The sequence below is a fragment of the Furipterus horrens genome, unplaced genomic scaffold, assembly GCF_987537825.1.
Source record: "Furipterus horrens unplaced genomic scaffold, mFurHor1.1.pri manual_scaffold_1, whole genome shotgun sequence".
Taxonomy (NCBI): domain Eukaryota; kingdom Metazoa; phylum Chordata; class Mammalia; order Chiroptera; family Furipteridae; genus Furipterus; species Furipterus horrens.
Genome location: NW_028327171.1, coordinates 83,053,008 through 83,075,570, shown reverse-complemented (window position 1 = coordinate 83,075,570; position 22,563 = coordinate 83,053,008). Strand labels below are relative to the sequence as shown.

The 22,563-nt window shown below is 35.5% G+C and overlaps 1 protein-coding gene across 1 annotated transcript in view; it reads right to left on the bottom strand.

Annotated features, from left to right (window-relative positions):
- ABI3BP (ABI family member 3 binding protein) overlaps window positions 1-22,563 on the bottom strand; it is a 266,911-nt gene that overhangs the window by 108,242 nt on the left and 136,106 nt on the right. The window contains exons 15-28 of the mRNA XM_090276076.1: window positions 14,142-14,207; window positions 12,834-12,908; window positions 12,205-12,279; window positions 11,365-11,439; window positions 10,366-10,437; window positions 9,215-9,289; window positions 5,735-5,776; window positions 4,855-4,902; window positions 4,134-4,214; window positions 3,654-3,701; window positions 2,517-2,579; window positions 2,330-2,404; window positions 1,617-1,664; window positions 154-213 (exon numbers count right to left, since the gene is read on the bottom strand). Coding sequence (XP_090132202.1) covers window positions 154-213; window positions 1,617-1,664; window positions 2,330-2,404; window positions 2,517-2,579; window positions 3,654-3,701; window positions 4,134-4,214; window positions 4,855-4,902; window positions 5,735-5,776; window positions 9,215-9,289; window positions 10,366-10,437; window positions 11,365-11,439; window positions 12,205-12,279; window positions 12,834-12,908; window positions 14,142-14,207 — 903 coding nt within the window. The remainder of the gene's footprint in view (window positions 1-153; window positions 214-1,616; window positions 1,665-2,329; window positions 2,405-2,516; window positions 2,580-3,653; window positions 3,702-4,133; window positions 4,215-4,854; window positions 4,903-5,734; window positions 5,777-9,214; window positions 9,290-10,365; window positions 10,438-11,364; window positions 11,440-12,204; window positions 12,280-12,833; window positions 12,909-14,141; window positions 14,208-22,563) is intronic.

Here is a 22,563-nt window from a genome sequence, read left to right as displayed (position 1 = left end):
TCAGTACATTCAAAGTGAGGAATCTAGTTGAAAGACAAGAGACGATGATGAGAAAATCTTAGGGAAGAGAAAAGCCTTTGACCAAGACAGTAATGGAGTTGACTGGACAATGAGCAGAAAACACACCTGCTTAACAACATAAAAGGTCATTACCTAATGTTGTCCAGGGAGCCTCGGTTCTCAGAGTTACAGGTTCAATGTCTGTGGCAGGAACTGACCAAAAGCAATACAATAAGCAATGGCAATTTAAGAAACACAGGAAAAGAAAACAAATTACCTTGAAAATAAATCTTCTGAACTCTATAATGTTTAAAAAACAGTTCTGAATTCTGGAAAAGTAGCACTTGTTCTCTAATAACTGATTGTGCCCTGACATCCACTTATCTCACAAAATAGCCATGCTCTTTACACTTTGCATTCCATGAGGTCAATGAAAAGCTTTTGTTTTTTCTGTGTTTAATTATCTGATTCCAACTATACTGGAAACTTGGCTCCAAAATATTAGACAATTTGTTTTCTGATATGTATTTTACTCTGAAAAATTAATATGAAAGTCTCTGACCACCATTATTAATATTTGTTTTGAGGAATGTGAGTGGTTAGAATTATAAAAAATCTTAGTCTGTTTATTTGGGATATGTGACATTTATGCAAAAGACAAACTTCTGTCTTTTTCCAGAACAAATGTGATACTCTTTTTTACTATTTCTTACTTATTCATTTATTTCAAATGGATAATTATTCAAATGAGAAACAGAGATGATTAAGAAAACAGCCTGAAAAGCAATAATTTAACTTTTCTGTCTAGATTAAGAAGATTCTTATAATTCTATAGTATTCTGCAATGATTAAATTATGCATAGATATGACATTAAAATTCATTAACTCCTTAGTTTTAAATGTCTCTATTTTTTCAAATTAAATTCAGAAGGTAAATGTAACATTAAAACATTTTATCACCAAAACCCCTGTAAGCAATTATACAAAGATTGCCTTTCACTGACTGTCCAAGATGCACAGCTCAGAGTTGGCTTAAGCCATCTTTGTAACTAATGGAAACACGGCAGACAGAAGAGAGGGAGAAGCGAGAATGATAGGATGAAACAATATGCAAAGGTAACTGCCTTCAAACAAAAAAACCAGGGGAATCCCTATTTTGTTTGGAATTCAGCATCATAAGATGAATTTGTCAACAGAAAATTGACATTCATTCAAGTTGTGTTTGAATAGTATGGAAGAAAGGAAGAAAGAGACTTTTTGAGAAATAGACAACTATGTATTGCGTCAAGCCCCAACCAGCTTTTTATTGCTACTCTCCCAGATCCATAAATTAGACACATAAAAACATAGATCTCAATAATTTCTTGGTTTGAAGATGGATGGAGAGAGCACCTGTAACTCTTGACAGCACCAAGTGCTGGAACCAACTGAACATCTCTGAAGGTAACCAAAGGAAGCTTATAGCTGAGCAGCAGATGTAAGACTGCTTAACAATGTTGGGAATGAATGAAACAAATGCTGAATAATTGTTTACACAAGAAAATACAAATGATGACAGAGATGAGAGGGACAAGCTCAGAGATACATCAACCAAGAAAGAATACATCCATCATTACCTATGGTTATGGCGGGACCTTCAGTCTCAACTGTAACAGGCTTAAAGGCTGTATCATAAAAAATAAACAGAGATATAAATAATAAAAGTAAGGAAGTCTAAACTTTTAGGTGCTCGCTGATACTTAACCCACAGGATACAGAGACTGATTTATTTTCAATTGATATAAATTGCCTTCTTGATAAGCTTATTTATTATGAGAGATGCTCTCTTAGTAAGTTAGAATTTTATCCTAGCTGGAATCTTGGGAGAAAATTTCCATTGCAAAACAGTTGAATTTTCAGAACTATTATATAAATATCTCCTTATTTGGTAGGAAATCGCTTAGTAAATAGTTATTATTTCAAATATCAATAAGGAATTTTAGAGGAGGCCAATTTCTGTCAACCTCCTGGGTGTTGCCTTTTGGTGTCTGTTCCAACCACTTTCAGAAATATTCTAGATACATAAAAATTAGGCTTCTATTCACTACAAACCCAAATTCAGAAAACAAAGCCTAAAAAATTCTTTAAGAAAATAGAATCTGTTAGTTCCCACACATTGATTTGTCCATTTAACAATTAAAACATTGGTGTAACTACTTGGAGAAGATAATGAACAAAATCATGATATTTGGGTTTCTATGTTTTATATGATATAATAAATTTTAAACATTTTCAGGAACATTCCCAAAGAAAGAGCTTCTTAAACTAAAGCGTTGGAAATTATGTTTACCGGGTTTAGTTGAAGGCATATCTGGTTTTGCTGTGATTTGGGGTTTAGGAAGAAAATGCCTTGGTGGTTTTAAATCTGAAGGGAAAAAGGTACTGTAATTAGTGTCATAGCAGGACTGTGAATGTCGACATAAATGTTACACAATGTTTTCCTAGTTATAGATCAAGGCACTGAAAGAAGTAGTTACCAGGCTGGATTTGAGGTGCATCTGGCCTATGTGTAGTTCTGGGTCTTTTGGATGGTTCTGATGCTAAAGAAAAAGGTATTAAAAATTAGCATAATGGTCATGGCTGTAACTGTTAATTACAGATGCATATGCTTGAGCAAAGATACTATATAAATTCAGTGAATATACAAAAAAGTTAACTCCCGGGGTGTGGGAAGGGTGGAGAATGTGTCCATTTCTATTCATTTTTCCAAAAGGAAAAACTGTTCAGGAAATGCTCAAAATGTGTCTTTGAGCAAAAGTAATAACCATAATAAGACTTTTTTCTACATAAGTAATTTCAAATGTGGTAAGTATGATAGTTCTGTTTCTTAATTGATTTTTTTTTTCAGTATAAAAATAAGGTAGAAATTTGAAACTTGCTTAGTAAGAGACCTGGAAAATAATCTTTAACACTTGAAATTATACACAATGTTACATGGCTACTGATTTCTGGACTTTTCTAAAGTAAAGCAGTGACAGATTTACTGTGAATGCTGAGAACTTACAATGATATGATTATCATCAAACAGCATTAGTACTAAAAACAATAAAACCAGCTAGAGACTTTTAATATTCTCAAGTTACAAAGACCATACTATTTTTATATTGGACCCTAGACCAAAAACAATATTTGTGCTTCTAGTTATCAAAACACACCCAAAAACATTTTTTCAAAGAAACAAAAATGCTGAAGAAATCGTTATTTCATGCAGCTTTTTTAAAGGGAGAAAGTTATACAAGTTGAATGAGTAAATCAGTGAAATGATAATCATGGCACTGGAATAAAATTTTGCCATTTGCCAAGTCTAGGATGAACACAGGAGTCCCTGTCTGCGAAAGAGAAGATGGTTTTCTCAACAGAAGGACACACATGATGGAAAGGACTGGGGGTTTGTGTATAACCAGGAAGTTGTGTCCAGGACCACAGAGCTTCCTTAAATAAGCACACAGGATTCTTCTAGAAGGCTCCTATCTTCAGGATCTTCAGACCCAGATAGAAAATTGAGGGGACACATGGAATGAAATTGTGGCGGTGAGGTAGAAATGTAGCCAGGCCTGGGTGGAGAGTAGAAAAAGCAAACGTGACGACATGAAAGCAGCGGAGGGCAGAATTACCGATTGTGGGCACCAAGAGCTCCGGTTGGACTGTGGCAGGTTCCAGAGCTATAGAAGCAAAAAACCAAAAAATACTAATTATATAAGGAAGTGGCATCTTGAGGAAGGAAACATTACTCCTCAATCTTTACTTAATCTGTGTACTTTTTAAATATGATTTTCCCTTTGATTTTTCCCCCATTCCCTCCCCTTCTTTCTATTGGTTTCCCACAGCTCATCTACCATGAATATGTATCCTAGGCAAGATTTTAGGGTGCCCTACTTTAATAATATACGTAGTGAGTCAGCTTATTGCTATGTGTACCTGTAAATAAAAATATATTGATATACTGTGAATATGGAAAGTACAGATGCCTAAATATAAAAATCAACTATAATGGTTCCTAAAGTCCAGCTATTTAGGTAGTAGGTAGCTACTATATCAGAATTTATCATATTCTATGTTCTGTGTTAATGGAAAACCCTGAACATTACATTTACCAGGTTTGAACTTGGGCACATCTGGACTAGGTGTAGTTTTAGGGCGGGGTCGATGACCTGGTCGTTTAGTCTTTGGTGGAGCTGAAGGGAAAAAAATTAGCTAGTTAATACAGGACAAACAATACTGCATATGTCTTAGAAGCACACTTAAGCTCTTCAATTTATTGTGGACATGTACCCTGTGTTTTGCAACTTTCTATCATTATTTACCCAGTTAAGTGAGGTCTTCAATAATATGTTTTTGTTAAAAGATTTATAAACAATCACTGTTTAAGAGAACCCCTGTTCTTCCCTTTTGAGATGGGAAATCCAGAACTTTGTTTAGCTTAGAAAAGACAGTCTTATAAAAATTTTTCAAAGTTCTTGTTCCATAGGAACATGAGAAAAGTTACTTCTAAAAAGCCACTAGAGATAAAAATTAAAATTGATTTGACTTAAGATTCAAAAGGAAAAGTTTTGCACTTAATATTTAAAAAAGTCTTCAAATCAATGAGATGTGTTAAAAGGCTTTGAATTCAGAAATGATTTCAGGGAAGACAAATTTTTAAAATGAGATATAGTTTATAAAACTACAGATTTAAATTTTTTTCATGGAGTAAGAACAAAGAACACACATACAAATGAATATTAATGAATTAATCTATTAATGTGAGCCTGTTAATAAAGACGCCAGCAGTCAGGAAAAGGGAAACAAAAGTCACCCACTCAGCAACTGCATTACCTAATGTTGTTGTTGAAGGTTTGGTTCCCAGCATTCCAGGTTCTACAACTGCATGAAACATCATCAAGACGGAATCAAAATCAAAGGAAAAAATGATAAAATCTATTTAAATATGAAAAATGCTTAATTTTTAATTACTAAATTGAGCAAATATACATGATGAAAGTTTTATCCATGTAAGAAATTCCTTCTTTATTTAAATCAATGCCTGTATTTTTAGACAAAATGAACAAAAATATAGCCGGTTAAATTTGGAAAGAAAAACGGAAAGAAAAAGGTATGACTTTTATTTGGAATATGTGAATGCAATAAAGTAACCGACAGTGCATGTTATGAAGAAAAATATGGGTTACTGGCTAAGATGGCACCGTCAGAACACATTATTTGCTCTCTTGAAGAAAAAGAAACTATAAAGCTCTGGGTTATTTTAAATATTTCTCTCTTTTAATGAATTTCCTAGTGACACATCAGGATATTTAGGTCTGGAAAGACCATAATTTTTTCAAGAAAATCTGCAAATGCTAGAATTTTGAAAGTGAGAAAAAATCCTCCAAGAGTGAAAGCACAAATATGTCCTAGAAAAGCCACAGTCCTCCACTGAAGATGATCAGACTAAAAGCAGTTCAGGACATATTCCTCCAATATAAGGAACAACAATAAAGAATGTGTCAAATCAAAATCACTGTGACTTTCATGCTGTCTCAGAACATCTACTTCATCAAGCATAGGCAGAGTTTATCTTCCGGCAAAAAAATGGCTGAAAGAAAGATCTGAAGGACAATGAAGACATAAATGTTTAAAAAGCCAAAGTTAAGGACAAAGTTGAGGGTATAAAAAAGAGAGAGAATTTTTTTTTACTAACTAAAGGAAATTTCATTACCTATTGTTGACTGTGATGGTGTTGGAATCTGAGGTTTCAGGGCTGCAATAAAAGCAAGTGTTATCAAAAGCAATGCAGAAGAGCACCATCTAAGATAGAAACTAAATGTCCTTTAGGATAAAAAGTGTCCTCTCATTGATGAACAACCAGGTTGTACTGGCTTAACAACAGAAATGCTTAACACCCATATCTTCACAAACCACAATAAAAGTAAGAATTGAGATTTCTAACTTTTTGGTAGATTTTTAGCTATTTTTTCCACTATCCAATATTCTGAATATTGCCCCCAATGCTTGAGGTGTTGCCCCATTCAATGGTGGTCAAGGCAGCCTCTCCAAGGTTACTTGGAGCTCCTGCCCACCTGCATTTCATTTTCATGCAGGACAGTCAGTTTCGTTCAAGGAAGTGGGAACAGCCAGCAGGCCCGTTAGACTTATGTGTCTGAATTCTGTTAGCTTTGAATGACTTTTGTCCTGGCTGGACTTGATATTATTTTATGGAAAAAAAATTGAACTTATGGTCTAGAAATGGCCAAAAGTGTTCATATGCTATTCTCCAAATTTACTAGCATTTGTTGATGGTGAACAAATTGGTTTGTATATGAGATTTAGTCCATTTTGATTAGTAAATCAACACAAGTCAAAAAGCAGTCTCAGATTTCATGAAATGTTGAATAAATTGAATAACAATATTATTTAAATATTCTAACAGACAACAAAACTTCCAATTTCATTCAAATTGTCAGAGAGAGAGAGAGAGAGAGAGATTTTAATGTTTCAGATTCTGTATGAGAAAAGGTAAAAAAAATAGAAAGCATCAATACATTAAATACAATAAATATAAAAAACCGCATCTGAAAATAGCAAACAACAAAAATTCTTTTGAAACTTTGAGGTTGCAATTCACATTTTAATTTCTACAAAGTTGCCTTCCAGAAGTGTGAAAAAGTAAGTAAAATTTGGACTCAGCATTTTTAGCCTTTACAAAGATTAAAGAATACTGCCTTTTTAATTTTATAAATAAAAGTCTGCATTTTTAAAATTTCTGACAGACTGAGAGCACATAGGTATGGATCCCATCAATTAAGCTTCCAATTTGCCTGCATATAAAAAATTAAAGTTAGTGTTTATTAAAGCAAATGCATGTTCTGATGACTTCTTCTGTGAACAATTTTAAGGTGTTATAAAGGTATAAAAATGTTCCATAAAAAGGCTAAATGACATGCAAATAACACCAGTCACCTCAGCACAACAAAGGAAAACACAACTTGCTCATCATGGATTTGTGGCTAGCAATGAGTACAATACACAATTCCATCTACCATGCGTACAATTAATTAGAAGACTCTTCCCCCCTTTTTTTAATTTGGTAAAAGTTGAAGGGCTGAAAACCATTACGATCTTAAAGATTAAATATGAAAGAAACAATTCTTATTGGATGAGGCAGACAAGGAGAGACATAGTAGAATGTGGGGATTTTCAAGAAAGCACTGGATTCTGCTTATAAAGCAAGCCCAAATCATTGGTGGTTTTTACTTGTTAGTTCAACCACAGAGGAAAACCAAAGGAAAAGCAGCCTGTGTGGAAAGTGAAGTGGAAAAAAAGGGAGTGTGAGGAGAGGGCTGGGAAAGGCAATGAATTACTCAAATCAGAAAATTTTTGGTGGTTTATTTGCTCTCCTGAACCTTGGCAAGAGACAGAAATCATCAGCAGAGCTATAATGGTGGCCAGCCTTAAAGTAAAAATAGTTTGCAGAGATTCAGTTATTACTCTGTGTTGCCTCAATGTCAATTTGAATTGGCATAAATTTAGGTGTAGATTCTGAAGTGGCTACCCTCACTGTTAGGGGAAAAAATTGTGGATATTCTTAAGTGATTAAAAGGCAGAAATCAAAGGAATATAAACTCATTAAGCTTCCAAATAATTTTCTACACTTTCAAAGGGAAATGTTAAATTAAGAAGTCTCTGCTCAAGCACCTTAGACTAATAAGAACAAACCCTTCAACTCTTATTTGTATTAATTAACTGCCTCTCAGAAAACTTTTTAGAAACTGTTGAAATTAATATGAATCTTGTGCAAGTTGTAATTAACATTTGGAGACATTTTTTTGATGCCTTCAACTTTTATCTTGTTACAAAAGAAATAGATTGGAGAATTATTTAAGTTTGGTGACCCAAACATGTAGTAATATTTCTCAATATGCTTGGTAATAGCTCTCTATTCAAAAAAAAAAAAATCAATATAATAGTTACTACCTTATTTCAAGGTCCCCAAGCATGATTAAAAAATAAATGTATATTAAACTCTTCTCTCATATTGCTCACTGTCGGGGTTCTTTGATTTAAATTCTAGGACTCTACAGTTTTATTAGCTATGCCTCTTTCTCTAACTAGCATCTCTGAGGAAGAATACATCATTCCATTTCTCTGATTTGGAGACCCCCACCCACGGTCACACTGCCCTGGCATGGTCCTGAATTTCCTTCAGTTTGATATCTCCACCTGAAAATCTCACTGCCTCTTAAAAGGGAGTCATTAGAATTATTTTTCTGAGCAGTTACATTTTCTTCCTTATGCATTTCATTACAAAAAAATAAATCATGTCTACTGAAGCAGAAAATCCCTTGCTTTAATAATTGTCCTTGTAAACATGGATTAATGAAAAATCCATTGAATAATATAGCGAGAAATACATTCTTCCCAGAGCTAAGCATTTAAAATTTAGATGAAAATGATGAGTAGTGACAAAAATCCCATATATGTACTATCGTATAAGTCAACATGTAAACTGTTGTATAGATTCTGGATGGAAAAAGAACACAAATATTTTGTCCTTCAGTATGTCCCACAATCCTTAACAGGGAATTATCGCTGTTTTAAATTATATATGCAGACTAACCCCTCCCTGCAAAAGAGCCATCTTTTCTTCAGCAAAACACCATTAATATTTCCTGAGAAGTAAACAGAAGTCAGTGTTCAGATATCAGCCCCCAAACAGAAAGAAGTCATGAAGCCTCAGGGAGATACAACCGTCTCTGGTCTTACAGTCTTTAGTATTATAGACTGAAACCAAGAGGCTCCAAACAAAGCTGAGTTCTTAGGGGATGGAAACACTTCTTCGCTTTCTCGCTGAAAGGCGATTTGTTCAGTGTCCCAAGAGTTCCAGTCAACTTTGGTATTGGAAACTATTTCATAGTCCTAGACAAGAGGGTCAGTCCTCAATCATTTATATCATTCTATTTCTGTGGTTTTTTTCTGTAACAGTCATGAACATAATGATCCTCCACACAGCTCAGAGCTAAGCTGTGATAATGTTAGAGGGGTGGGTTATAATGAAATCATTTCAGAGCATTTTTGCATTTTTCATGGCAAAATGTGTCAAATATTAAAATACAAATCAGAAGTTCTTGCTCCAAAGAGTGGCCTAAAACAACTTGTAACCCAACTCTTGGAATATTAAACAAAAATTCAGGGTAATTACCAGGTTTGATGTGTGTCACTTCAGGGCTGAGAGGGATTTTAGGTTTCAAAGAAATAAACTGTGTTTTACTGGGAGCTGGAAAAATAAAGAAACAAAAATAATCAACAAATCAATATTTAGACATTCCATGTCTAAAACCACAAAAGAAAAATCTATACTTTAAGTGGCATGAACCCTTCATTTTGGGAGAGTTTGCAAATAGCCCATTAAAAGAGTATTTCAACAAACAAACAAATGAGCAAAAGAGAACCAGAGGCATGGAAACAAGGAACTTACTGACAGTGACCAGTGGGGAGGGAGGAGGGGGATAACCGTGGAAAGAAGGAGAGGGTCTAGTCAAGGAACAAGTACAAAGGACCCATGGACTTGGACAACAGGGTGGGGATTGACTATGGGAATGGGGAGATGGGGGGGTGGATGTGGCAGGGAAGAGCAACGAGGGAAAAATCGGGCAACTGTAATTAAACAATAATAAAATAAAAAAGAAAAAGAAAAAAACGTATTTCACAGAGTTCAACAGAAATACAATGAAATCTTTCTAGAGTATATTTGACCTAACAGAAATAGCACTGCCACTAAATAGTCATAATAACTACACAAAGACAGTGATTTTAATCCATGCTTTAAAAAAATCAGTGTAATCAGACACTATTATTTCATATTACTCAGGTACAGCCGTCTTTAAGCACCCGGAAAAAAAAAGATATGTTTAAAATTAATATTTACTGATAGGTATAATGCTATAATCTGCAGCATAAAGAAATTCTGTCAATACCATAATAGTCATTTTCCAAATGTAGTCTGAAGTTGAACTTGAGGTCCTTATGCAGGCGGCGGTGGGGCGGGGGATGGGGGGGAGGAGTTACTTATGAGACCCAACTTCAAATACAATGGAATAGAAAATGAGAAAGAAGCAATGGTTTAACAACTTTCTAAGGCATAGAATGATGTCAAATGCTGAGTTCAGATCCACTAACTGTAGAGCAGCTATCCAAAACCATGAAAACCACAGAGTCCATGTACTACATGAGATACTCAGTATTGCTGAAATGAGCGAATTAGAATACTGATGAGACATTACATGAAAGCTGGGGTCCTGGAGTTCTCATAGTGAAATGAAGTAACACATCTACTAAGAACACATCATTTACCCAGTGTCGTCCATGTTTGTTCAGGGCTTTTAGAAATTTTAGATGTTGTTGTTCCAGGACTTTTGGTTCTATCTGGTGATGGAAAGGAAAAGAGATATTAAGATATCCTAGAGACAATAAAAAGATATCCTCCAAAGAAGAACTGAATGACCTTTTAAAAATTCTGCCATATTTAGTAGTCAGTGTTTATAAAGTCTGCAGTGAGTAAAGTTTTGGAAAAAAAATTTTCAAACTCAGCCATAATAGAATAGTTTTTTTTAAAACTGTATTTATATTACAATGGATTAAGCAAAACCCAGCTTGTTGAGTATGATTCTGAGTGTATTATTTGACAATGAAGAAAATCACCTCTGGGCTGATAAGCCTCTACCACACAAACTCTGTGCCTTAAAATATATTGCTCCCCTCTTCTTTTTCCTCTGCCCAAATCCTACACATATTTTAAGGCTTGCATCCTCAACTCTTACTTTTCCTGACCTTCTACACGAGTATTATGGTCTCACAAATGGATTACATATTCTTCGGTTGCTCTCTCATTGTTTATTATGTATTATCTTTTAAAGATTATAAGCAAGAAGCTGAAATAATGTCCTTTCCACCTCAGCCATTGCCACAGGGAAGAACTGAAAAGACAGTAGGCACCAAAAAAAAAAAAAAAAAAACCAAACACAAAGAACTGTCAGCCTAATAAATACTTAAATATAGACAGCATACAAAGAAAAAGAATTATACTATATATCTATCATATTGTGATAGCAAGACTTGTTTCTAGGTTTAAAACAAATTCACATGCAAGAACATCACGTAACTTTTAATAAAAGCTTATTAGAAATGATTGATTCTTGTTATTTTGCATTTTTAATTATTCATCTTCAGTTAACTTCAAATTTTGTAAAGAAACTTTAACCTATAGAATCATAGCACTTGTTTTTATGGCAAGGAGATGGACATTATCTATTTGGAATTAAACATCCTGAAAAGTTAGAATCATTTATTTACCAGGTTTGATTCTCGGTGGTTTGGGCCTGAGGCGTTGTTTGCGTGTAGAAGGGACAGAAGTAGTTTGCAGGGCAGCTGAAAGAAGATTTAAAGTAGTTTTCATGAATGATACTTCCCAGGGCTCAATCAAGTTGTGAGCTTAAACTTGAAAACTTCTGAGTTCAAGAGCTACTTTCTGCTTATTTGTATCCTTAGAGTGCCCAGCACTGCGCTTTAATCACAGCAGGTGTTCAATAAATGTGTTGACTGGGTCAAAGGAATCAAATTTCTACATGAGAAGTGAAGGTACATTTTTCAATTAAATGTACTGCAGTGTGAGCACCTTTGAAGAATTTAAGAACACATGGTACAATTAAGAACTCAAAAGATGATTTACCAAACAGAATAGAAAGTTCAGAGCTTCTTTAATTTTATAGTGCTTTACTAACCTCACCAGGAGGTAATAGACCTCATTATTCCAATAATTTTCTATTCTAAAATATAGATTGTGTTACCTTCCTTTTGCCCATTTTTTCTTCATAATGTCCTAGACTTCAGAGCCTATTTGGGGCTTTTTATACTGAAAACTACTTTGAGAAAAATACTCTGACCTTGTGGTATCTGAGTATGCTAATTAGAGGTGAATATATTTTAAATAATTTTCTATAATTCCGTTGCTATTTTCTGGTTGACAAATTTCAAAGAAGGATAGCAAAAAAATAATTCTTCACAATTTATGGGAGGAAATGAAGGGAAAGGTTTACTACTAAAAATATTCTGAAAAGCGCAACATACTTGATTTTTTTTGTCACTTTTATCTGTTCTTTCAAAGCAAACAACTATACAAATGCAGTCAGTTACCAGGTGTTGTAGCTTGCATTTCAGGAGGGGGAATGATTTCCACTTTTTGAGGAACAAATGGTATTTCACTTGGAGCTGAAAACACAAACAACCCATCCCACCAAGTGATTCCAGTTAAAATGAGGTATTTTAAGAGTTTTAACATGCTTTTAGATGGTATTACAAAGCACATGCTACAAGTACATGATTAAGGATAAAAAAATGCATGTAGTCTTGAAAGTTGATGGGTGAAATAATAATGTAAAGAGGGGAAAGGTCAGAGTGATAATTGTTCAGTAGCTGACTCCAGGCAGACTCAGTACACGGGAGAGCGGTGATACAGGCCACAGACACATGAGATGGGATGATATGGATGATGAAAATATCCATGCAGTTTTCAAAGCTTTTTATTCCTTTAAAGATGGAAAAAAATATCTTCTATTACAGTACAAAGAGAAAAAACAAAAAGACCAAAATGGAACATGAGATGCCTGCATTATAGGAAAAAATATATATATGTCACATTCAGAAACAGGAAAGAAATAAATAATTAGATGTGATGGAAAGAAATGGTCATTTGGAAGAAAGGCATTCAAATGGGTTTTCTTTTGATGGAAAACAAAGAATGATTTTTCTGTTAAAAACATTACCCAGTGTTGCCCTTGGCTGTTCAAGAGTTCTAGAAGTTTTAGGTGGGACAGAATCCAGAAATGGATAACTTGTTGCTGTTGGAATAAATGTCAACATTTAGAAAAGCAGTAGAAGGCCCCGGGAATAAAATACAGATTCATGAGTAATAAATTATGCCTCATATAGGGAAAAAAATATCAAGAACATTTGAGGGATTTCTGACCAACATTTTTAAATGAGTGATTCATTAGAATTTGAAGACGAGCTCACTTTAAAAAACATACTTTTCTTTTTAAATTTTTAAAAAGTTATTAACACTATTACAGATGTCCCCCATCCCCCACCCTTTTCCCCTTTCACCATGTATACTTTAAACATTAGAAAGCATGATAAAACAGAGTCTCATATATTCAACTTATTTACAGCTGGTTTGCTGGTCTCCTGTTTCTTAACTACTAATTGAACCCACCTTTAGCATTCTGGTTTTATTTTTTTCAAGTTTTCTGCTGTTTAAAATTATTCACTTTTATTTGTCATGGGACAAATAATGCTAAGGCTACACATACAAAAATAACAGGCATATGTGTGTATCTGGCAAAGACGAGTCTCATTCACTCTGACTCTCTGTAGTACCAAGTTTAGTAGGTGCTTAATAAACACTTGCTAAAAGGAACTATTGGACTCAGTTGAACTCACGTAGCTGCATCAGTAAGTGAATTGCAAAGATTAGACCCAACTGAACTTCTATAGACTAATGAGTGACATGATTGCTCTGTAGCAGGATTTCTCACCTCAGCACTATTGACATTTAGGGCCGTATCATTCTTTGTTGTAGGGGCCTGTCCCTTTGTATTGGGGGGGTTTAGCAGCATCTCTGGCCTCTACTCTCTAAATGTGTCAGTATAGCACCTTCTCCAGCTGTGACAAAAAAAAAGTCTGTAGACATTTCCAAATGCCCCTGGGGGTAGAAGAAAGCAAAATCACCCCCACTGAAGAATCACTGCTCTAGAGAAAATGCTATAGGACTCTAAAACCTTTTGGGAATAATTCTGAACAATAGAGCAATAGGCCATTACCTGACTTTGCCTCAATGCAACCACCTATCAGCATCTCCCACCTGTGCAGAGTGTATTTATTGATGGGTGTAAAGAAATGATTGCTCAAATGGAGGAGAGAGTAGAATTTATTTCTTGACATGGGTTGTTATTAATTTTTCCTGTGGAGCTCTGGAAAGCACACTATTTTGTTCACCAAAAATTAGAGAGAACTAGGTACAGGATTGTCAGATCACCTGGAACCCAAGGCGAGAATTGAGAGGTTGGTTATACCTGTATGGGACTCTGATATTTCAGGCTCATCTGAGGTTGTAGGGCTTGAGAATACATCATAAGTTGCTTTAAAAGAAAAGGTAAAAGAGATGTTAATTTTGACTGAAAAGATTACATGGCATATTTTAATACTAGTCTTGTCACAAAAATGTAAGCAATCACTAAGATTTGCCTCTAATCCTTCTTGTCCTGAACTAAAGGTCTTTAAAATACAGCAAGCCCTGATGCTGGCCTCTAAGATGATGTGAGCATAGTGCTATATATTTACAATAAAGTGGTGCCAGCTCTAAATCAAAGAGCTCCCAAGAATATAAACATAAATGAAGTCAAATGGGGGAGATTTCCTAAGAAGGAAACAGCAATCACATTGAGACTCTGCACAAAGTTTACTGCTTACTCTTTCTACTTAGTGAAGTTACCATCATGCTATCCTAACTTTTGGACAGCACTTTACAGTTTGCACAGCATTGTCTCATATATAAATTTATTTAACCCTCTTAACATTCCAGAGAAATAGATGAGGTAGACTTTATCCCCACTTTATAGATAAAAGAGTAGTATTTCCATTTCCTAGATAATGCAGTTGAGATTCATAGTGATGAAGACATTTGCCAGTGGTCACACACTGGGATTGAGCAGTTCGGCATATTTTTCATGGTATTCACAGGTCTAGGAATGGCAGAGCTAAGATCCGTTCTCTTCCTTGTGCATTATTCCTTCTGCCACTTTACCTGGTGGCAGCCGTCCTTCTATCTTTCTCCATAACCAAGTGGAGTTAAGGACAACATTATATTCTACAGGAAATAAAGAAAGAACGGTGACCTTTTAAAAAGGTTGGTTTTAGTGTTCACGTAAGAATTGAATCTGCAAGCAAAACAGCATCTAAATGGAAATGTTCTCTCCATGCACCAACAGGTGTACAGAAGCTTGAATGCTGAGAGGCAGATGTTACTTTCTTTGTCCATTCCAAGTGGCTGTACAGAAATTAACTAGAAAGGTTGGGGGAGCTCATGGGAAAATTTACTCATTGGGGTTACTTGCAATTCAATGACAGTGTAATGACTTGAACCACTGCTAGGTGAAGCTGTAAGAAAGATAATATCAGCCTGTGACACACTCTGATAGGCAGATAGGACAGTTTATATTGTACCACACACTTCAGAGGCTGAAAATACAATTCAACTTGTAAAAGCAAGTCTACTGCTTTGTAAAATCTTCAAAAAACAGAAAGGCTATTATGAGTTAAAATGTGCAAACATTCTGAGAGTAAATCCATTATGTTGTAATGTAGTTTTCTTTAGCCTAGCTGCAATTTTAAAGGGTGAGAGAAGAAAGATCAATCTTTTAAAGGACAGAAATGCTGGCAGTTGCTGAATTTAGTCTTTAAGGCAATTTCATGGAGCCATCAAAGTCAGCTCTATGTACTACTAAATAAATTAGGAAAACTTGACCAATTTTTATTTCACCTTCTCATACTAGGAAAGAAATAATGAATTAATAACTTGACTTATTTATATTGTTCCTTTTGAAAACTGCCACAACTGTCTTTATGTTATCATAAGTCCTACGTTTTCCTTTTATCTAGTGACACTGGACCACCTTTCTTATTTCTGCACATTTAATCCCACAGGTTGGTATTAATTCACTCTTTCTCTCTTTCTTTTCTGTATCTGCAACTTGCTTCTATTCTAGACTTTCCCAGCCTGGTTTCCATCTTCCCTTAGGTTATTCTCAGATGGTACTCTAGTAGGAAAAGAAGCCCTCTTTCCATCATTCTTGGGCAATTGTGGCTTATGTCTAGACCTGTTACTTCCAAACATTTTCTCAAATATACTTAAGATTAAAACAACACTTTTGCTAGCAGTCTTGGTCCTTTATATTCCTATTTCTGGAGTTCTGATAGCTGAGTAGTAAAGAACAAGAGTGCTAAAAACACACAAACACTACTTGGAGGAAGTTTTATGTTGTTTGGACAACTCTGAGAAACACACAGCTACCTCATCTCATTCAGGGGTTAAACAAGATTTTTTAAAGTTTGAAGTAACAGATGTCAAAGGAGAGGACATTGTAGAAATGAAGCTCTCTAAAAATCAACAGCTCTTGATTTCTTTACAAAACTCATATATATATACTCCTATACAGAGTAAAATGCATGAAATGGTTAGGCACCTCTGGTTTTTCAAAGGCAATAAAATTGATAAATAGCTAAGAATTAGGGATGAACCCTTCTATTTTTTAGACACTTTATGTGCTATCATGCATTTATTGCTTAGAGGCAAATATCTTGTCACCAATGTCTACTTAGTGGATGAAATGCCCCAGCTATTTGGCATTAAGCACTATCCCTCACCTTGCATTCACAGAACATAAATGAGACCAAAAGTTAGAGGATAAATCTAATGTGAGTTAAATAGTAGTTCAATTCCAAGGTTATAAAAGGCAGTATTAGTTTTTGTCAAAGCACAGTAATAACTTATAATCACAATAACTAAATTTTACTTTTATATTTTTCAGATAAAAAATACATGAAATAGGCCAAACCAACACATTTTCATTTGCTCATAACTTCCTAAAACCACATTGTTAAATTGTTTTTTGTTGTTTGTACATTTTATTTTTACTTAAAAAAATTGATTAGATTCAAATTCTATAATAAAAATGCTCCGATCTTTCTCTGGAAACATATCATGGCACATAGACAAGGTATTTCCAACTATTGAAAATTTATCAATTTATTGTATTCCGGTGCCATGAATACTAACAACTATGTGAAAGACTTCTGTTTTAAGCATACATTCTTAGATGAAAGACCTCATTAGGACAGAAATTGAGATGGTCATGCTCATTATTCACTCCAAATTTATTTACCCCAAGCCTGGTACATAGCAGAGACTAAGTGGAATTAATCTACAAGATGTCCATTACAATGAACAACTAACATTGAGTTTGACAGTGGGTAGTCTATGCTCTTAGTAAAGATAAATGAGAATAAACAGGTCCTTTAATTTTTCTGTGATGCATGTGCATACAAATCTCTTTCTCTACTACATAATTACATGTCATATGTTTGTGTGGTCATACCCTGCCATGGAAACAGAATCCTAAAAGCATCTATGAAGAGGCAATGGGAAAATATAATAATACTATCAATAAATAGCTGATGAGAAAAGCATTTATAAACATCACACACAGAGTTCTCAGTACCATTTAATAAATAAATAATGTTTTCTTCAGTTCATGAGAAAATAACTTACCTTTCAGGTTAACCCTGAAATTTGTGAAAATATTTCTTGAAAAAAAGAAAAAAATACTCATGGAGTAAAATCAAAGGCTGAGGTTATAAATCTCTGAGAGGCCACAGTAGATCTGTAAACTACCTGCTACACTTAAATTCTATTTTCCTTCTCTCAAAGCATCAATACCACCACCCATTCCTACTTTTTCTCCCCTCTAGGGTTTAATCCAGTTGTGTGGCCCAGACCTATGCTAATCAACATATGTAGAGTTCAACCTCTTTTCAACACCTCTAAGCAAACCACCTAGGCCAGAACTTCCCAACTAGTACAGGTATCCTTGGGCACACTGATCAGTTCATCTTTCAAGTCTTTAAGTAATTGGTAGAGCTTAAATGCATATAGCAATTTACTCAAGTCTTACAAAGTACTCAAAAAATTAAACACTGAAAATAATTAGTGATAAACTCTTAAAAGTAGTTCCCTTTAATGGAATCTAATGAAAAGACTGGGGTCTACCATCCCAGTTCTGACTGTCAAGGGAAGTCTAAAGATAACCATTTACTGTCCAAGGGGAAATAATTTTGCCAGAATAAGTAGTTGTCTTAGTAATACTAAGCCATAGAACAATTGGTGGGAAAAATCAGTTTCTCTGGACAGCCTGTGGAAAGAACAGGCAGAAGAATTTTCTAAAGATGAAAATAAACACATTGAGAGCCTTCCAGCCAAGATGGAGGCCTAGACTGACACGCTCCATCTCCCTCCACAACTAAGAAGGAATACAACTACCGCAAAACCAGAAATAACCAGAAGTTCCAGAAAATAAATGGAAGTCTAACATATGAAATTATAAAGAAGTGGTGCTCATCCAGACAGGTAGGAGGGGCGAATCCGGGGAGAAGAGTTCAAGCTGTGCTGTCTGCGGCAGCAGCAGTGACGGAGGCAGGATAGCGGTAAGCACAGACACCCATATTTAGGAGGCGAGAAGTGCCTGGGGAGCACCCCTGGCTGCAGACCAGACCTGTCAGCTTACGATTCCAAAGCCGGGGAAGGCAGACCTCCATTGCTTTGGACTGTGAGGCCAGGAGGGGGTGGGGATGGAGGAGGAGGCTCCCAGTCTCTCAACAGAGAGTGAACGGCAGGAAACCATCTTGGACCCCTACCCCCGCAGAAAATGCCACAGTGTGGTAAGACGGGTCGCCCGGCTGTGACGAGTGCATGGGGCTCTGCCCCCTATAGCATAGGAGGTGTGACAGCCCTGCCTGGGAAGCAAAGGTAAACACAAAATGGTCAGGATGGCACAGATCATGATAAAGATCCCAGTGACACAGCTGACCAGACAGCAAATATCTAATCTAATGAAGCAGCAGATAGGAAATCTTTCTGAGGCTCAGTTCAGAGATATAGTCATAAGGCAGCTTACAGAATTAACAAAAGATATTGAACATGACAGGGAAGGAATGAAGGCTAGCCCTGCTGAAATGAACGAAAATGCATACAAGACAAGTGGTGAGGAAATGAAAACCAGAGATCAAATCAACAAATCGGAACGTAGGGAAGGAACAAACAGTCAACCAGTGCAGAAAGAGGAAACAAGAAAAGAGGAAAATGAGGAGAGGCTTAGAAACTTATCGGACAGCTATAAGCCAGCCAACATCCGAATAATAGGGCTGCCAGAAGGTGAAGAAGAAGAACTAGAAATTGAAAAATTATGTGAAAAAACAATGAAGCAGAACTTCCCTCACTTGGAGAAGGAAATAGACTTACAGGTCCAGGAAGCACAGAGAGTTCCAAAAAAACTGGACCCAGGGAGAACCACACCAAGACACATTATAATCAAAATGTCAAAAATTAAGGATAAAGAGAGAATCTTAAAAGCAGCAAAAGAGAAGAAGGGAAGAAGGGAATTACATACAAAGGAGTCCCAATAAGACTGTCAGCTGATTTCTCAAAAGAAACTCTGCAGGCAAGAAGGCACTGGCAAGAAACATTCAAAGGAATGAAAAGCAAAAACCTACAACCATGATTACTCTATCCAGCAAAGCTGTCATTCAGAATAGAAGGACAGAGAAAGTGCTTCCAGGAGAAAGTAAAACTGAAGGAGTTCATCAGATCCAAACCACTGTTATATGAAATGTTAAAGGGAGTTGTTTAGGAGAAGGAGGATCAAAACTCTGAACATTCAAATGAAAACTGTATCACAACAACCAACAACAGAAGCTAGGGAATTGAAACAAAGACAGATTGAGTAGGCAATGGAAGTGGGAGGGGAATTATGGGTATGAGGAACATTTGCGGGGGGAGGTCAGTGGGGAGAGGATGGGGGAAGGGGAGGGAGATGGTACAGGAATTAAGAAGTATAGTAGGAGGGAGTGGAGTAGATAGGAAGAAGTTGAGAAGAACTATATGCACAACCAATGGACATGAACCAAGGGGGGGCAACTTGAGGGAGGGGGGTCACTGGGTGGAGAGGAAAAAAGGGAAAAGAAATTGGGATACCTGTAATAGCATAAACAATAAAGCATATTAAAATAAATAACTAAACACATTGAATCATACTGTATTATATAGAGGAACCATTTCCTTTATTATATTTGGGCTTTAAATTCCTCCTGGTACTACATGATGCTCTTTTAAGAGGATGATCAAGTGAATTAAGGAGGCTTAACTGGTGGCATTATTAAATCAGAAACAGAAAGTTGATTTCCATCCACCCCTTCCAACCATACAAAGGCTTAACAAATCATGCATAAACCCCATCTGGGGAATGATAAATACAGAGCATTAAACCTGCTTCTCCCAACAATGATGTCCACAGAAAACACAGCATTGGCCATGGCATTATTTGACTCCCTAAGCCATGGCAAGGCCTGAGCCCAGTTTACAGAATGCCACTCGAAGTGAACAGTATGGCTGAGTGGGATTAATAGGACATCAGGCCATTCCCATGTGGGTGCAAGGCTTCTTCAGATAACACAGTATATGTCCCTTCCATTCTCCTTAAAAGTTTTTATACAGGTAATATGCAGATTCAAAAATTATTTGGTATGCTCATATGTATACAAGCTTAAGGGTCTTTTTTCTTCTCCCTTCTTTTCCTTCTTTTTATTAATCAGGTAACTTATAGTTATTATTGTTAAGCATATATAAAGGAAATGGTTCTTTTATATAATCCAGGATGATTCAATGTGTTTATTTTCATCTTTAGAAAATTCAAGATATCATAGTATTTCAAGAAATTTAGGGTGGTAGGAAGAAGATGCATTCAATGCAAAAATCCACTGTATTAAGAAAATGGTAACATGGCACCCCTTATGTACTGTGAATTAGATTAAGTGGCTTACATATTATTTCTAAGATATAACCCAATGAAAAATATATATATTATTTCATTTAATAGAATGAAAACTGAGGATCTAAGAGGTTAAATCACTTGTCTACAGCCACATAAATAGTAAAGAGTTGAATTGGTTATTAAGCCAGCTCTGTCTCATCCTATAGCTCACAGATCAGTAATCACATTCACAATGAGAATAAACTTCAGGGTCTTGCCAGCCTTTCTTATGGTCTACTTGCTCTTTCTTAAAAATCTAGAAGGCACCTGGACCTAATGAAAACCTTTGGTTTACTCTTTTGCACTATTCTGTGAAATTTTCAAAGCAAGCTATATGATATTATTTCACTTGTAACATGGAGTGGTTTGTAGGAGAGATTCAGAAAGAAATGAATGAGGATCTAGTTTTTGCTCCTCTGCCTATTCAAAGGCAATTGTCTCCCATATCTTCTCAAGATAAAAGAAAATGGTAACTCTCTTGGCCTCCAGGGACTTCTGAGGGATCAATGTTATGGTATAAATACAACTCTAAATCTCTTAATAGAAAACTGCTATGTATATCCAAAATTATACTATTCCAGTGAAGAAATAATCAACAAGTATATGCACATACATGCAGTGCCCAATTCATGGGTGTGGCTGTGGAAGGTACCAACAGCTTTTCTGAAAATTGATCTATAATAACAGAGAAATCATAGTCAACTGGCCGCCTTCTAATAGAGTATAAGACCAGTTCTCCTTATGATCAAAGAGATTGACTGTTCTAAATGATTGTCACAAGAACTAAAGTATTTCTAAAGTCTGGCCAACTTTCTTTTAATACAGACTGTATAAATAAGTTGGCATTCTGGCATGTAATTATAGAGCAGATCTTTGTAATTTTCTTTCTGTACCTTAAGGAGAATTGGAATTGCCAAGAGAATCAAAATCAATCAATCTTACTTAAAGGTAATTTAGAGAAAGTTTAATATAAAATATAATTCAAATAATAAGATCACAAAATGCAGCACTACTGAAAGATTAGGAAAATAGGCTGAAAATGGGGAAGAATATATTTAATGACTATACTACTCAGATTTCCTGGAATATTCCAAATTCCAAATACCCTGTCCTACTCTTGTCATAAACTATTGAAATGACCCAGGGATTTCTATATTCAGCATGCAAGTTAGAATTTCCACAAAACTTTTTATATCCAAAAGTAATACAGAAATTCTTTGGAGAGCATGCATTACGATGATTTGATACAGAATCTGAAGTAAATGTGGAAAACAAATGCAGTAAATGCTGAAGTAAAATGGGTTTTACAAATGGTATTGATAAATGACATTTAATGGTTGATAAAGAGAAAAGCAGCCCCTAACATCCAGTGCTGGTTTGGCCCCCACAGCTAGGCTTGATGTTTTCTGCTGAACATCAACAATTTGAAAGAACACCAATTTCAGCAAGACCACTTGGTGACTAACATGGATCAAGATGAAAACAAGAACTCTCTGTAATCATGTGGAACACAGATAAATGAATAAACACAAAAATGTCCCCATAGCCTGGCTAATATGACTAACTGTTTCATTACCAATCACAACTTGAGCTTCAGTCTGTTCTTCTAGTCTTTTCATTTAAAATTATTAAGCTATTCAATTACAGAATTATTCCACTCTCTGACAGTATCCTATTGAGAGCAAAGCTTCACCTCCTTGCACATTCCCCTGAATCACCTAACACAGACCAAATCCTACAGTAAGTCCTTTTCAACACCGTATTATTAAAAGTTCCCCCAGTTTCTCATGATATGTATTTTCTATTGTTGCAATGAGTAAATAAACCTAACTTTGTTCAAATATAGGTGTGTTCC